This window comes from Neolamprologus multifasciatus, chromosome 15 (genome assembly GCF_963576455.1).
Source record: "Neolamprologus multifasciatus chromosome 15, fNeoMul1.2, whole genome shotgun sequence".
Classification (NCBI taxonomy): Eukaryota; Metazoa; Chordata; class Actinopteri; order Cichliformes; family Cichlidae; genus Neolamprologus; species Neolamprologus multifasciatus.
In genome coordinates this window covers 20,290,160-20,305,075 of record NC_140453.1, presented here as the reverse complement: position 1 = coordinate 20,305,075, position 14,916 = coordinate 20,290,160, and the positions used below count along the sequence as shown (strand labels likewise).

At 39.4% G+C, this 14,916-nt stretch overlaps 1 protein-coding gene across 5 annotated transcripts in view; it reads right to left on the bottom strand.

Annotated features, from left to right (window-relative positions):
* fam184ab (family with sequence similarity 184 member Ab) overlaps positions 1-14,916 on the bottom strand; it is a 225,611-nt gene that overhangs the window by 122,662 nt on the left and 88,033 nt on the right. For all 5 annotated transcript variants that reach the window (XR_014869412.1, XM_085133283.1, XM_085133286.1 and 2 more), the window contains exons 3-6: positions 12,824-12,982; positions 8,084-8,323; positions 7,689-7,772; positions 6,401-6,652 (exon numbers count right to left, since the gene is read on the bottom strand). Coding sequence is in view for 4 of the 5 variants with exons in the window: in XM_085133283.1 (XP_084989409.1) it covers positions 6,401-6,652; positions 7,689-7,772; positions 8,084-8,323; positions 12,824-12,982 (735 nt within the window). In the remaining variant the exon portion in view is untranslated. The remainder of the gene's footprint in view (positions 1-6,400; positions 6,653-7,688; positions 7,773-8,083; positions 8,324-12,823; positions 12,983-14,916) is intronic.

Genomic DNA, 14,916 nt, shown 5'->3' with positions numbered 1-14,916 from the left:
TAATACTGAAGATTGAGAGTGTAAATGCTGACTGGTGCTCAATTAATAGGAACTAGACTTCAGGGAGTGATTTGACGTGAGCACACACACACACACACACACACACACACACACACACACACACACACACACACACACACACACACACACACACACACACACAGTACAGTAGCTTTGTGATTTAGCACTCTGCAAGAACTCATGAGAGGCAATTTCACATCTTTCAATCCCATCAAACAGCCTCCCTCAAACTTAATTACCGCTGCTATGGCTAAGACAATGAAACCTCAGTATGATGAAAACCACTGAGGAGTCACACAAATTAGACCTGATATGTGTGAGTGGGTGAGACACTGTGTGTATGCTGATTCAAGGAAAGTAGTTGCACTTTATGACCGCTAGGTTTAGATAAGGTGGGATAAACCCATTTTAACTTTAAGAATTGGGGGGTTACATATATTTTATTTGTCTTACTTTTTCATACAGCATTCTGAGACAAACTTACAGGAAAAAAACGTTTTAAGTCCATCTGGGAACTACCGTAGCTAAGGCTAAGTTTGGAGCTCTGGAGTAAAGATAATGATTATGTTATTTCTACAAGTTTCTTTACTAGCAGTACAAACTATGACTATCTGTGAACAAGGCAAAGTAAAAGTGTGAATGTTTCAGAAACTGGGGCATTAAGTGGAGTCCTAATTTCTTCACAGGGGTGTTTCAAGACTCAGCTTTGGGTCTAAAATTGGAACTGGGATAGGATGGGGTTAGATACAGCTGTTTAAATGCCAATGCACGATTCAGCCAGACCAAATATGTTTGGTTTTGTGTCAGTGTAGGCAAAATCTCTACCGGCAACATTCTTAACAAATGCAGACCTTTTGATTATGGAAAGAAAAAAGTGAAAATGAGGGTGTGTGGGGCTTAGTCAGACTGACTGCTGCTTCTCCATAAGTCAAGCACTGTGCCTCCTAGGTGAGGAGTTCCAGACATCCTAGGGCAAACACAGGACATGCTGTTGAGATTATGTCTCACAGTGGGCTTGGACACCTCAGTATCCTATGGCAGAGGGTAGCTACTGCCGATTAATGTACTTTCTGAGAAAGTTTGGATGTTTCTGCCAGTCCTGAAGTCTTCAAAGATCTTTTTCAGGATCAAAGGATTTTTCTAGTTTTTGTCATAACCCCTATGGTTCTCAGACAGGTGGTGCCCTACATGTGACAATTTGTCTCACCTGCCATCCTCACTTTATATAGCTTGTTGTTGCAGATCCAGGTTACTGAACCTTAGAACTAATATTTTCTACTGTTCAACGCCACTTTGATTTAAAGCGCCCTCCATCAAGTATCTACGTCACAGAAGGCTCCAGTATGCAGCTAGTTTAATTAAACCAGTTTGCCTGACCTGTCAGTTTTGTTGTACAAGCTTTAACCAAAAAAAAATACAATGACTCTTTTTATACAGAGCTTTTAATGAAAACCAGTATTGTGTTAATTTATCTCTTATTTCCTTCAGATTTTCTTCATCGTTCTAAGCCAGTTTGTTCCCACAATAGAAGTAAATGTACAAAAAATATTGTAATTTTTAGCAAATCCAGTTAACATAATAAATTTGTTGAGGTGTCTTTGTAGTGGCTGAGACACAGCGCCCATCAATGCACTGTGTGAGAGAAATAAGACTTGCCTATATACTAATGCTAACTTTTGGTTTAGACTGAGTGGAAGGTCATTGGTTGTTAAGGTTTGGGTTAAAGGCAAGTGAAAGCAGAACTGTCCCTTCGAATGTAGTGTACACCTCTGTTTGTGTGAATGAGGCTGGCAGATGGACGCAGATGGATGGATGGATGAACGCTTTAATTAACAGTATCTCTGTTGAATTATCTGAGTTAACAGAAGAATCCCATTGTCATGACATTCACTGATCACCTTTGATTCACTTCTAATCCCCTTTAAACCTCAACAAAAACACCCACACGTACTTCTCACGTACTGCCTCACCTCTGTCAATCCTCCTGATTGGACCTGGCTGATTCCTGCATTTTCATTTAAATACAAAAAGGGACCCGAACATAGTGCTTTAGGTGATTTATTGTTTTATCTCACTAAAAGCTCCCATAGACTTAGTCCAGATAAGCTCTACCTGAAGTGAAATATTTAGTCCAAGGTCAGTGACAGCAGCAATTTAACACAGCGTCAGTGGAGTATTTCACTTGGGGGACAATTGTAATTTTTTGGCATGCATATTCCTGCAGAAGCTTGTGAACACTGAGCCATTAATTACGTCTGTCTCAGTTACACTGAGCGATCATTTGCTTGCATTTCTCTGGAGATTTGCCTACTAAATCATAAGCTAAAGGAGGGTGGCAGAACAGTGAAGCAGACGCTGCAGCATCCTGACACCAACCGCAAGTGTCTCACACTGGTGTTAAGTCGATATTTGATGATACGGTTTCTCCACATGGCGTATGTGCCAGTACAGTAATTATGCCTCCGGAGACTTGGGAACATTTTGATTTAGTGCAGCATTTTAATTTTCAAGAGTCAAATTAATTTTGTGAAGGGTCTAAAAATGTGCCTCTACTTGCGCAAATGCTAGCAACTGTATAGGTATGCACAATGATGAGACGCAAGAGGTGTAAATCAAACCTGTGTTGCAAGCTTGTTAAGGTTAAATTAAAATCTACTATCATCCAACAATGAGCTCACAGCAGGAGGTGAAGCATTAAAAGATCTGTTCACATACCGAGGCTGTTATTAAGAGATTATTATGATATTACTTTTACAACTCAATAACAATAACATTTCAGCTGCACAAAAGACAAAACCAGCAAAGGATCAAATAGTTTCCATCCTCTGATATCCGTTTTACCTTCTTACATCAGGTATCAACCACTCTGCTTGTCGTTTCTTTATCTGGGTTATACTTAATTGCTCTGATAGCTAAAATTATTAACTCCACAGCCACCGCTGACCTTGATCCTAATTTCAGCATCACCAAGGAGGAGAGATCCCTTCCTGTCTTTGTCTGCAATCAGTGATAATTCCACATAAACTTCAGAGCAAGTCATCAAAACAAAACAGACCTACTTAGCCAGTCCTCCCTGGAGCACATGTCAGCTTTATTTTCAACGATGAAGATAATCACGGGCGTCGTCACTAAAGATCTTACAGAAGTCAGACACTAGAAAATAAAAAAAATAATGACTTGGGAAATAAACACAGCACTGCTATTTTTGCTGTCATACCAAATAGAGACTTAGTGTGCTGGATATTTTGGGTCATTTGTAACAAATACAAAAAAAGTTACAACTTTGGCATTCCAAAAATCCGAAAGGAAGATAACCAATATTGCTTTAACCGGTTCTGTTAATAGGGGGCTTCATTTGCTCAGGTATAATGGGTACATTTTGCCTATCAAATCATTCCTCTAAGATCATCTTTAGCAGCAATAACTTGTAGGGTTTGTCATCATGGAAGAATTTTGGCCCACTCTTCTTTGCAATGTTGCTTCAGTTCATCGAGGTTTGTGGTCCCGCGACGGCATTTAGGTCAGAGTGGACTTTGAAACCCTAAGGCTGCCCTATTCTCTAGAGAGAATCGGTAACACTTTAGTCTTTTTCTAATTGTACTGTCATGAACTTACCAAGCTAACTGAAGCCTGTAGCATCGTCTTTCTGTGATATTTTACTTCCTGAGTGTTACAACCTGACCCATAAGCTGCTATGCAAAAAAACTGACAACAGAGTTTATAAAAACCTTTAGTTATTTCAATTGATAAATATTAATAAAAGTTCAAATTTATGGAAAAGTGTTAATACTTCAGCCAGGAGAGTACAAAGTCTAGCAGAAAGTGGTTTGAGTCACAGCCACATTTAGCAGCTAATGATTATTATTATAATTCTCATAGCAGAAGAAGTCTATTTGAAAGCTTTTGTTTGGGAACTCTTAAGCATGCAGCTAAAATGTAATCCAAATCTAACTCAACTCTTAAGTGGCTTGCTGCCAACCTGGTGGATGCTGAAAGGGTAAGTCCATACAGAACCCACTGAAAGGGTAGCATGAGCTGCAAATGGGGAGTAAAACTGAATCCATTAACCTTACATCCATTAACCTGAGACACGCAGTGATTCTAAAGTGGCTGTAGGTATATGTGGATCTGTCTGTGCTAGCTCTGTGATACTTTCACAGGAAGTCTTACTTACAAAATACACACCAATACAGCGGCAACAGGCCAGTATTAGCTGGTAACACTGTCAGATAACATTGTCCATCATATGTTGGTTAGACATCAGTGGGTAGAGAGACAGCAGTGTGCAGAAAGGCCCTGCTCATATGTCTGCTTAAACTGTCCTAGAATACATTTAATGGCACAGAAACAGCCAACCGTTTTAGAATAATGGGACAAATTACTTTTAGACTGTACGGTTAAGCATCATTTGCTCTCAGTACACAGGTAGGCTGTGGAAACGCACTGTGCTGTTTTTAATAATTTACTGTTCAGCAGCTTCGACATTTTTGATCTGCTCCTCCTCTAAATTACAGAGAGAAGACGAGCAGGGACACAAAGTTTAAATACAATCTTACTGACATGTCATCATCCTAATGACTTAATCAGAATCAGAATCAGAATGCTTCAATAATCCCTAAGGAAATTATGTGGGTTACAGTTGCTCTAAGACAATAACGGTGACAGACTGAACTAATTAAATAATACAGTATATTACAAAGTTTAGAATATATGAGAAATAGCTGTAATATATACAAATAGCTCAATTATAAATATCGAGAATATTACAGAGATGAAAAGTATATGATTGACTGAACAACCTGGACTAGCAGCCAACTTGAAGCGTTAATTTGGCGAATGTTTCTATTTGCCTTAACAACTAAATGTTTTAACAAACGCTATCCTTTAAGGCACCCGCACACTGCATGATCCGGGGAATATTATAAGTTCACTGCATGACACTATGCAACATGGTTGTATTAAACTCAGGCAGGACACCAAGTTTGATGACATTTGTTTCCCTACAGAATCAGGGACCGCTCTGCAGTTTCTCTCCATGCTACCATCACTCTTACATCCTAGACCAGACCTCTTACAACACGTAGCTGAACCATTTTACCTGTGGTTCACTGTTTGAGATCAAGACACAAAGGAAGCATCCTTCTATAAAGACAGTCCAGCATGGCTGAATGACATCCTCACCGATTTAAAGCGAGCCTCCTGTTAGGATCCCTGGGTCTGTTCCCAGTGTTTGTGTTTTTTTGGAGTTTTGTATGTTGTATTTTGTTTTGAGAAGTGAGCTATGTTTCTAGTTCGTAGTCTTTTGTTAATTTAGTCAGTTCCCTTTCATGTCCTAGTCTCACCTGTGTATGTCCTTCGTAGCGTCCCCGGTGGGCATTCTCTCTCTGTGTCTCTACCATGTGACTGTGTCAGTATCTCAGTGTTTGTGATTTCCTGTCTTATTTTGATAGTCATTGTCTCATGTGCAGTCTTGCTTCCCTTTCTTCATTATGTCTATTTTGCTCCAGCTGTGTTCTCATGTGTCTCCACTTCTTCTAATCACCCTGCTGTGTATATGCAGTATTCATTTCCCTTTGTGCTTTGTCATGTTATGGTCCATTTATGCTACTGTTCTGTTTCCCAGGCTTAGTTTTTGAGTGTTTCTTTGCCCGAGTTAGTTTAAGCAGCTTGCATTTAGTTTCCCGTTTGGTTTTGTATTTTTGCTCATGTCTTGTTTACTTATCAGCTCATTAAAGAGCTCGCCTTTAGTTAAACTTCCTACTGCCTCCATGCCTGCAATTTTGGGTCCTCCGTCACCACACCCTAACCCTTGATACCCTGTGAAAAAGTTCAGTTCCACCTTGCACTTGGTTGAAATCAATGGTTGAAATGTATACAAGCACAGAATACAACCTGTTTAGGTTTCACTTCCATACTTCAAGGAAATACCCGGCTTTAGTTGCTAATTGCTCTCCTATGCTCATCGTCAGTTCTTGTAGGAGCATTCAATTAAAAAAAATCAAGCTGAAGGCCCTAAAACTTGTGAGATCCCCTATTATTTGACCCATTAATAATAATAAAATATCATTTTTGAAATCTATGAATGTTAAATTAAGGCTCAGGCTCAGGTTGGACAGCTTGATGAACATCTACTCGTCATAATTTAATCTATAAAGTGACTATCCATATAAAAAGGAATACATTTTATTGAATTTCTTCACACGGACTTTGTTCCCTGTTTTAATTTATATCTATCTTTGATTACAGGCACAAAATCTTTGCAAGCTGTCTATAAAAAGAGACATCAGCTCACTTAAAACTACAGGATTTTCAGCTACTTCGCCTCCGTCCACCTTCTGTTGACTCATTTTTGGATGAGCAGGTGAGGGTTCACACTCACTTTGACGGTGCTCTCTGCAGTGTTAAGTGACGACTGCAGCTTGTAGGACCTCTCCCGGTTTTCCCGAGCCTCGTCCGACACCCTGGCCAGTTCGGCCCTCAGTTTTCCGAGGGTTTTCTGCAGCGCCGCCTCCTGAGTCTGAAACTCCCGTCGCAGCTCGGCCTCAGTGCGTTTCCATGCCAAGAGGTTGTCGGCAGTAAGCTGCTGGGTTCTCTTCATGGCCTCCAGCTCGCGCTCGTAAAAGGCCTGAGCCTGGGGACAAATGCAGACTTGTGAAAGTGTTCACCACTGTGGAAAAGATTTAAGCCAAAAACATGAAGGGTGTAAAACTAATTAATAAGCCTCAGTTTTCTCTTTTTAATGACAATGTGAATTTTATATCGAAAGGTCTAAAAACATTTAGAGCTGGAGCCAAAATGACTTTCCTGACAGTGTTTACTGCAGACGAGGATGCTTTTTTTTATTGAATTACTAGCATCTAAATGCAGTTCTTAAGTGCTGCTATGGCTTTTCCTGTACACAGATCTGCAGATAACAGCCTTCACTTTCAGCAGCGTCAACACTATAGTGGCAACAAATTAAATTTTCAGGCCTTTTTTTTAACTATTGCTAATCCAAGGACATTTAGCACAGCTTGGGGTGAATCGATTCTGGAAATACCAGATGAGACACTGTGTGTGCAAACCTTTTAAATCTACTTGAATCCTCTTGAATCCTTATTTTATTTAGGCTTATTTTTAAAAGATCGCACCTTTCAGTCTGGACTCAGTATTAGGATTTTTGGGTTGGCTCTAGACAGAATTAGACTGTAACAGTAGTGAGAGCAGGGAAGGAGAGTACACCCACGCTTTCCTGAAAACATTAATAAATAATAAATAGAGTAAATAACAATAGACTTAAGAGACTTAGAACATAGTGGTACCAGTTCTCCATCTACTGCAGGTTCTGGTTAGAGTTGGCCCACTAACTTGGATCTCCAAAGTAAAGCAAACACTACTGTATATTGTCCCTAGCAGCAGTTAAAGGGTTTGGAGGAGCGATACGAAGTGACTGAATGGCATCAAGGATAAGACTACATGTGAACAGTTTGGGAAGGGCAGACAATTGCAACGAGAGCAAGAAAACTGGAAGTAAAAGCAAAACAAAACACACGGGTGGGGGGACTAACACAAAAGGCATGTGAATAAAATACCCATATAATGCCCAATAAATGATTTATTAACTCATATTTGCTCACGATTTTGTTTACCAATTATTAATGATGGTTATTATTTTTAATGTACTGTACCTTGCTGAGTTTGGCCTCGTATTCCTCCACCAGTCTCTTCTTGTCCTGTTTCAGCTCCTCCACCCGCTCTGTCAGAGAATCAACCTGCAGCAGGAACATCCAACACGGAGACAAAAAGAATAAAAAAAAAAGAGTCAGTTTATTTAAGAAAAAATTAAGCAACCAGAAGTCTCTGATGCTTTTGCTGTAGAGAGACAATTATAAATTACATTATAAAATGCATGTACTCTATACTAACGTTAAAATGTTGTATAAGGAAAGGTAAGGTAGAACAAAGAGTTGGAAACTTGGTAATTATCGCTGTCCCACTTTCTTTCTTCTTCCCTGTAGTGGTTTAGAGTTTGATGCTTTGGCTTTCAAGAGCTGCTCTACTTTTGCAGAAGCGAGTGTGTTACCTCGGCTTTATGGAGCTGTACCAGTTTCTCCTGGTCTTTGCTGTAGTTTGCGTTCTGGCTCTGGTGGCTGCGAAGAAGCTCCTGGATTTCCTGTCTGTGCTCAGCCTTGAGCTCTTCCAACGCAGCTTTCTTCTCTTGCTCGAACTGGGCCTGTGCCTGGCTGAATGTACGCAGCTTCTCCTCAAAGGACCGTCGCATCTCCTCCACCTCCCTCGACATGGACACCACACGCTGCGTGTGCTGCCAAAGAAGACGGGAATGAAAGGCTGAGCCAACAGGGGAATTGATTTATGGGTTTTGTAGGCTTCTTACAGAGCGCGTGACTTTTCAAAAGGTCTAAGCCAGGTGGTGGTGTACTGGCTTGGGGGATTTTGACCTTCTGGCTGCCGACCTGGCTGCTCTAAATTAGCAGTAAAAAGCAGCAGACTAAACAGAAGTGTGTGAGCAGAAAACGCTCTGAAGGTCATTGTTCAAAAATAACAAGAAAAATGTCATCTAGTATTGACATAGGAGGTTATCATTCTGACAATGCCTCAATCCATTGATATTATATGTTATATTGATTAGCAGAAAAGTGGTCTCTAAGGTACCTGATCAGAAAAACACTAAACATTTTACGATAAAATCTTTAAGGCACATAACAACCATCTGTCAGGGGAAGATTTACTAACCTTTCATTTAATTGGACTACATTTCATTCTCTAAAGTAGATAATTACACAATCAGCACAAACTAACTATTAGCCATAGATTTTCTCAAAAGGTACAGAAGTGGCATATCAGCCGAGATAAAAGTAGGACACACCCATGACTGACAGCTTGGACAGTTATCAGGTAAAAAAACACTCAGGGATAATAACACAAGCACAAACACAGACACACATCTGCATATTTGCCATCAGTATGGTGGCTCATTCTGCAGCACTGTGACCTCACAGCAAGTGGGTTCCTGGTTCAAATCATTCCTCCAGGAGACCTGGCTTCTCCTGCCGCCAAAACATGCTAGGATAATGCTCCCCTCGCTGTGCCCTTGACCAGAATAAGGCCTTACAGGTGCCCACTGCTGCTAATAATGAATATGGGTTAATATGTGGAGACTACAGCCTTTGGGTGCTTGCATTTTATTTCTTTGAGCGTCATTCTAAATCAGGGATGTCATTTTATTTAATGGGCTAGATCAGTAAAACCACTGCATAATAACATGTGGTGAAATATCCATTTCCAAAACACATGATGAACATCCTCAGATCATTTTAACAATATGTCTTATTGCATATGTGCTGTAAATCAGTGGGTCTAGAAAAGGCAAAAGTAACTTTCACTTTGTTCTGGAGGTAGTTCAATGTCTGTTTTGGGTTGTTGTGTTGGAAAAGTGACGACCCAGACCTGTTTTACTGCCTTTTAAAAACCTGACATATCCTTCTTTATTCACGCGTCCATCCATCTTGACGAGATTCCCAGATCCAGATGTAGCGAAGCTTCCCCACGGCATGATACTCCCGACACACTGTTCTAACTCTAACCCTCATTAGCCATTGGTCTGGAGTCTTTAAACATATCAGTAGTTTTCTTTCCTTCCAGGCTTGTTCTATATTTGTGTTTCTCTGATTCTGTGGATGATACTTACTCAATCCTCTTTTTGTCTGTACAAGTATCAGCCCATTTACCAAACGGTCCAGATGTCTACACTGAGGGAGACGTGTTGTGAGATGATGTATATTGTACTGATAACTGTCCGTACAAGTGTCTTACTTTTCAAAGCCATCCAGTGGGCTTTGGTGGCCTGGTTCAGGCTGCTTTGTTTGACATCCCTGCTCTAAATCATAAATTCCTGCATATAGTCAATTTTTCTTTATTCTTGCCTTTGCATCTTTTTATCAGAGAGCTGCACACACTCCATAAATCTATATAATGATGTTCACTTGGTCAGCTATTGTTAGAGATTAGTTACACACTTCACTGTCCTCCCAGGTCATATACAAGCATATACATGGGGATGATTTCATACACATCCACAGTTTATGGCTCGCTCATAAACTTATAAACAACAAAGCAGAGGCAATTTACAGCATAGCAATAAGAGAGGTACTCCTCTGCTACTTACACGAGGTGTGGGAAAAAACGAATTTAAATTATATCTCTTTATGTGTCTTAGCAGGACTGGATTGTTATTGGATATCGAAGAAACTAGATGTGATTGCATCAGAGAGGCAGCCAGATCCAGCTGTTCAATACATCCTGCATTTGACTTGCAATCCAGGCAGATGTGAAGAAGATGAGTGCATGTGTCTCTCTAAGACTTCAATGCAATGTTTACTTCTCCCAGCTGTTATTGTGTCAAACAGTCTGTGGTCTGTCTATTGTTACTGTAATCCTAACAGGCAGATCTACTTTGGAATAGTACCAGAATAACACCAGTTGTTCCTCGAGTTTAATTTACAGAACAGACATTGCCAGCTTCTGAATCTGAAAATGAAGGACTATAGAAAAGGTACACTGAGTGCTTACAGCATGTCTGTGATCTCTGGTCATTGTAATCATCTGTTTTTATATTTAGATTTTAGTTGCAAGCCTCAATTTAAGGCTGTGTCCAAAAAAGTTGGCACTAATTCGTCTGTATTTTTACTCATATAACTGTATATAAAAGATGGATGCACCGTGCACCCACTGTGGCATCACCCACTGGTTAGTGAGGTCCTGCTGAATTGCTTTGCCCTCACCATCTTGGTGTTTTAAAATGGGAGATATTAGGCAGGGCTTTGATAACTGAGAAACATTGTATATACCTGAGCTGCAGCAAACCCTACCCTCCTTTTTTCACTGTGATGAGGATCCTAATTTACAAAATGAACTTCATGTTTTATTCATCTAACGAGACCATAAACTCATGTTGTAGATCGAGTAAGCCAAGGGCTTTTTTTTCCATCAACTCAACTTGTGCCCATTGCACAACATTACAAAGAATGCTGGTTCTGGACACTAAGCCACATCTAAGAGTTTTTTTATTTTGTAGTATTGCTGCCTTCACTAAGGTAAAGAATCTAAATCCTTCCTCTGCTGCTTTCCATGTATTTTTGTATATTAACCCTTTAAAGCCGGTCTGAGCAGCACGATCTGTTTTGCGTAACTATTTTTAAATCCCTGTAAAACCAGAACCGCGTAAGCTAGCGCAATAATTTTTTTTGCATGCATGAAACTGGAGGGGTTGTACTTACATCTTATGCCATCAGCTTGTCCTAGGTCACGGTTTCCTTCCACATATAGCTTTGCAAATATTGCATAAAAAGTGCTTGCAGGAACAAAAACATAATATTCCAGAAACACGCTTTGCTGATCTGATCAGCTGTTCATAACAATTCCCACATTGAAACAGACATCAGCGCAAACGATCGCATGTCCGCCATTACCTGCCTGAAACCGGAAGTGACGTCATTTTCGCGGAAAATGTAGTTTTTTTTACTTGTAGGCCTTAAAAGCCCATACTGGTGTTTTTATAAGTCATGTTTGACTTTATGCTTTTCTGAATAGTTGCTGGGATGCTTAGAACTCAAAATGTACTGCTTAAAATAGTTTATTTTGATGCACATGCTGTTTTCTTTGCAAATTTGCATCATAGGATTGTTTTTCATTTTTCCTGCAGTATATAAGAATTTGTGTATCTCAAAAATCAAACTATGAAGACACTCAAAATAAATTTCCTCTTGTTGTAAACTATTTTTTTGCAACTTTTTTGTATTTAAAGTTTTGAGGGATAAACCTCTTAAATTTCTCCAAGTAGAAATATATGTAAAAAAAACCCACAAACAATTTTCAAATTTTTTGTAGTTTATTGCACTTTTTTGCAATTTATGTAGTTACTATGGACTTAATGCATACATATTATTAAAATATGGGCTATAACAGTTGTATTGATGTATAGCAACTTGAAATGCTCCCAAAAATGGCACTACAGCATGTAAAAATATAAAGTAAGCTCTTAAGGGGTTAAGGCTTAAGGCAATTGACAAGAACCTGAAAATTGTGCCTCCCATTTCCTAAGCTAATATTCAAAGCTGAATTTTCTGATTTCCCCCATGCGCTTCACTCTGATGGGTTCTTGGCCTTTCCTGTGGCAACACATTCAAAGGTTAGACCAAGCCAAGTTCTCTCTTTTATGTCTCTCCCTCTCTCTGATCCAACTTTTCCTTTGTCCCACCATGAGCACAACTCCTCTTTTAACTAGATGACCCAGGCCTCCTTGTTTCCTGTTTCTCTGCAAGACCCTGCTCACATCTTAGTAAAATCAAAAATGGAGTTATAGTGGGCCAAATCATTCTCAATAAATCATCATCTCACATTCTTATGGGGGAGTTTCTTCTGGTTGACTTGTTTTAAAGGAACCTACTAAAATGTGCAAGAAAATCTGTTAAGTGATGGCATTACGTTGGTGTTTCCAGGTAAACAGAGCTCATTCTAGTCATCATGTAGCTGGATTAACTCGTGGATATACGTGACTGAAAATGTATTGAATAATATCTGGACTCTATTTACAGAATCCTTGAAAAAAGAAATGAAAATGAGGCCTGAATGAACCCTGACCGCTCACAGCAATCTGAGGCAGTTGATGCAGACAAAGAGAGACTCTCCACTTCACAGCAGGACAGAGAAACAGACTTAATAGCGATTACCTGCAGCTGTGAGTGCAGACACAGGTGCCTCTTGCCTCCAGCACACACAGACATCACATCACTCCTCCATTTACCTGAGCCTCGGTGCAGAGCTGCATGTCTTCCACCCTCTGACGGTAGCTCTCGAACTCGGCCAGGGCCTGCCTCTTCATCCTCTCGTGGAGTTCCATTGACTCCTCCAGAGACTGGATCCGCTTCTTCAGGTCCATCTCATCGCTGATCTTGCTCTTGTACTGTGACAAACATTTAAAGTTCAGTGAAGTGCTCGCTATCATCCAAATCTAGCATTTTAATGACAGCATGTGCGGAGATGCTTACTCTGTGATTGACAAGACACAATATGTCGTGCACTTCATATCCTCCAAAACTTGATAATTTTGAGATATTATGGGACATAAATGCATACAAACACCGGTAAATAAACATCCTGGATTTCAGCTTTAATTAAAATTACTTTAAAAGATTGGCTGATGCGCACAGAATTTAAATTAGGCTTTGATTTTTCTCATTATGACAACAAATGAAAGTGAAAATTAAAAGATTAAATAGGTACATCCAATTCGGCTAAATTAATTAAATTTGCATTCAAAGCACACCAGTAAACACTGCCTCCAGGGAAACTTAATAGAGAAGCAGAGTGAGGCGATATCTGCGTATTCAAGTTTAGCTGATCAAGGTTGGTCACATTACTCACAGTGAAGCATCGTCATTGAGGCATTGTCATCAAGAGTAATGACGTGACATATAGACCTAAATAATTAATATTCACGTGATTCATAATTGATAACTTCATTTCAAATGTGGTCTGAGCTCACCGGTGATCACAGTGCAGCGCTCCTGATGTATTTTAGCTACATCATCAGCTGTATGTGATTTTATAATGATGTCTGTTTTCTGTTGAAATCTATTATAAAGTTGACTTTAGTTCCTCTTCAGCCTTTTGTCCACCTAATATTATTATTACTGTTGTTATTGTTATTATATTTATTATATCATTGCGTCTAATTTTATTACGCTTTATTTCATTTTTAATTGCTGTAACAAAGAACTTTCCCACCTTTTATGATAAATAAAGTAGATCTTATCTTAATCTTATCTTTTAGGTCAAAATGAACCAAGGCCTATGAGAACAGCTTCTCTTTACACCTGTGATACATTTCTATTATCTAAATTTCAAAAATAGGCTTTGCTTACATAATATTCATCCTCCTCCTTTTATATTACCAGTAAAGAAGTTGAGTCAGATGTAGACGTTTAGATTCAGTACGACTTCGCCCTGGGTTGCATTACATTATATCAGCACATGCAGACATCTTTGTTCTCCTGGGTACTGAGTGCTTGCTACAATACATGTCTCAGTAGTGGTCCTGAGACTCCTGAAACTCCTTTCTGCATGGATGAACCTGGTCTAACAAGATTCCCACAACGCCGTCTTCTCTCTTTTATTTTATCTGCATTCCCCAAGTCTGCATGTTACTAAAAAGCCAAACACTGTGTTAGATCCCAGTTAGCCCTGTACAGGAGGTCTGGACTGGCTTTTTGTTTTAAAGGGTCTGAGTTTCTGATCCTATGAGTATAGTATGAGTATACAATAGTGGGTTATTCAAAAACCATTGGCAAGGAGACTCCTAGATCTAAAAGCCTGGTATCTTGTAAGCTTCTACTTGAGTCATAATATGAACTTAATATGAATGGACAAGCAAATCATCAAAGACATTGCAGACCCTGGACACAATTTGTTTAAGCTCCTACCATCAGGCAGACATTTTTAAACAATCCACAAACAAACGGATTGAACTGCAGCTTTTACTAAAGCCCCAACTCAAACATCTCCTCTGTCTGAAAACTAAATGTATGTACAGCTTTACTACTACTACATGTACTATATTTACATCCTCATTGTCCAATTATAGACCTGATTGTTCAGCATTATATATTTCTTATCTCACAACTTGGGAGTAATTTTGAATTGAATAATTGAATTTTAGTGTAATGGTCACTGAGATACTGGATGAAAGGAATAATCATTCAAATCCATTGGAAAGTGCTCAAAAAAACTCCAAGAAAAGCTTTAGAAATATTTTCCCCCATAAAGCTGTACTTCTGCTATGCATACGTACATATCGTGACTTTTGAAATGGTTGTGAAACTCTAATGTGCGCATGCA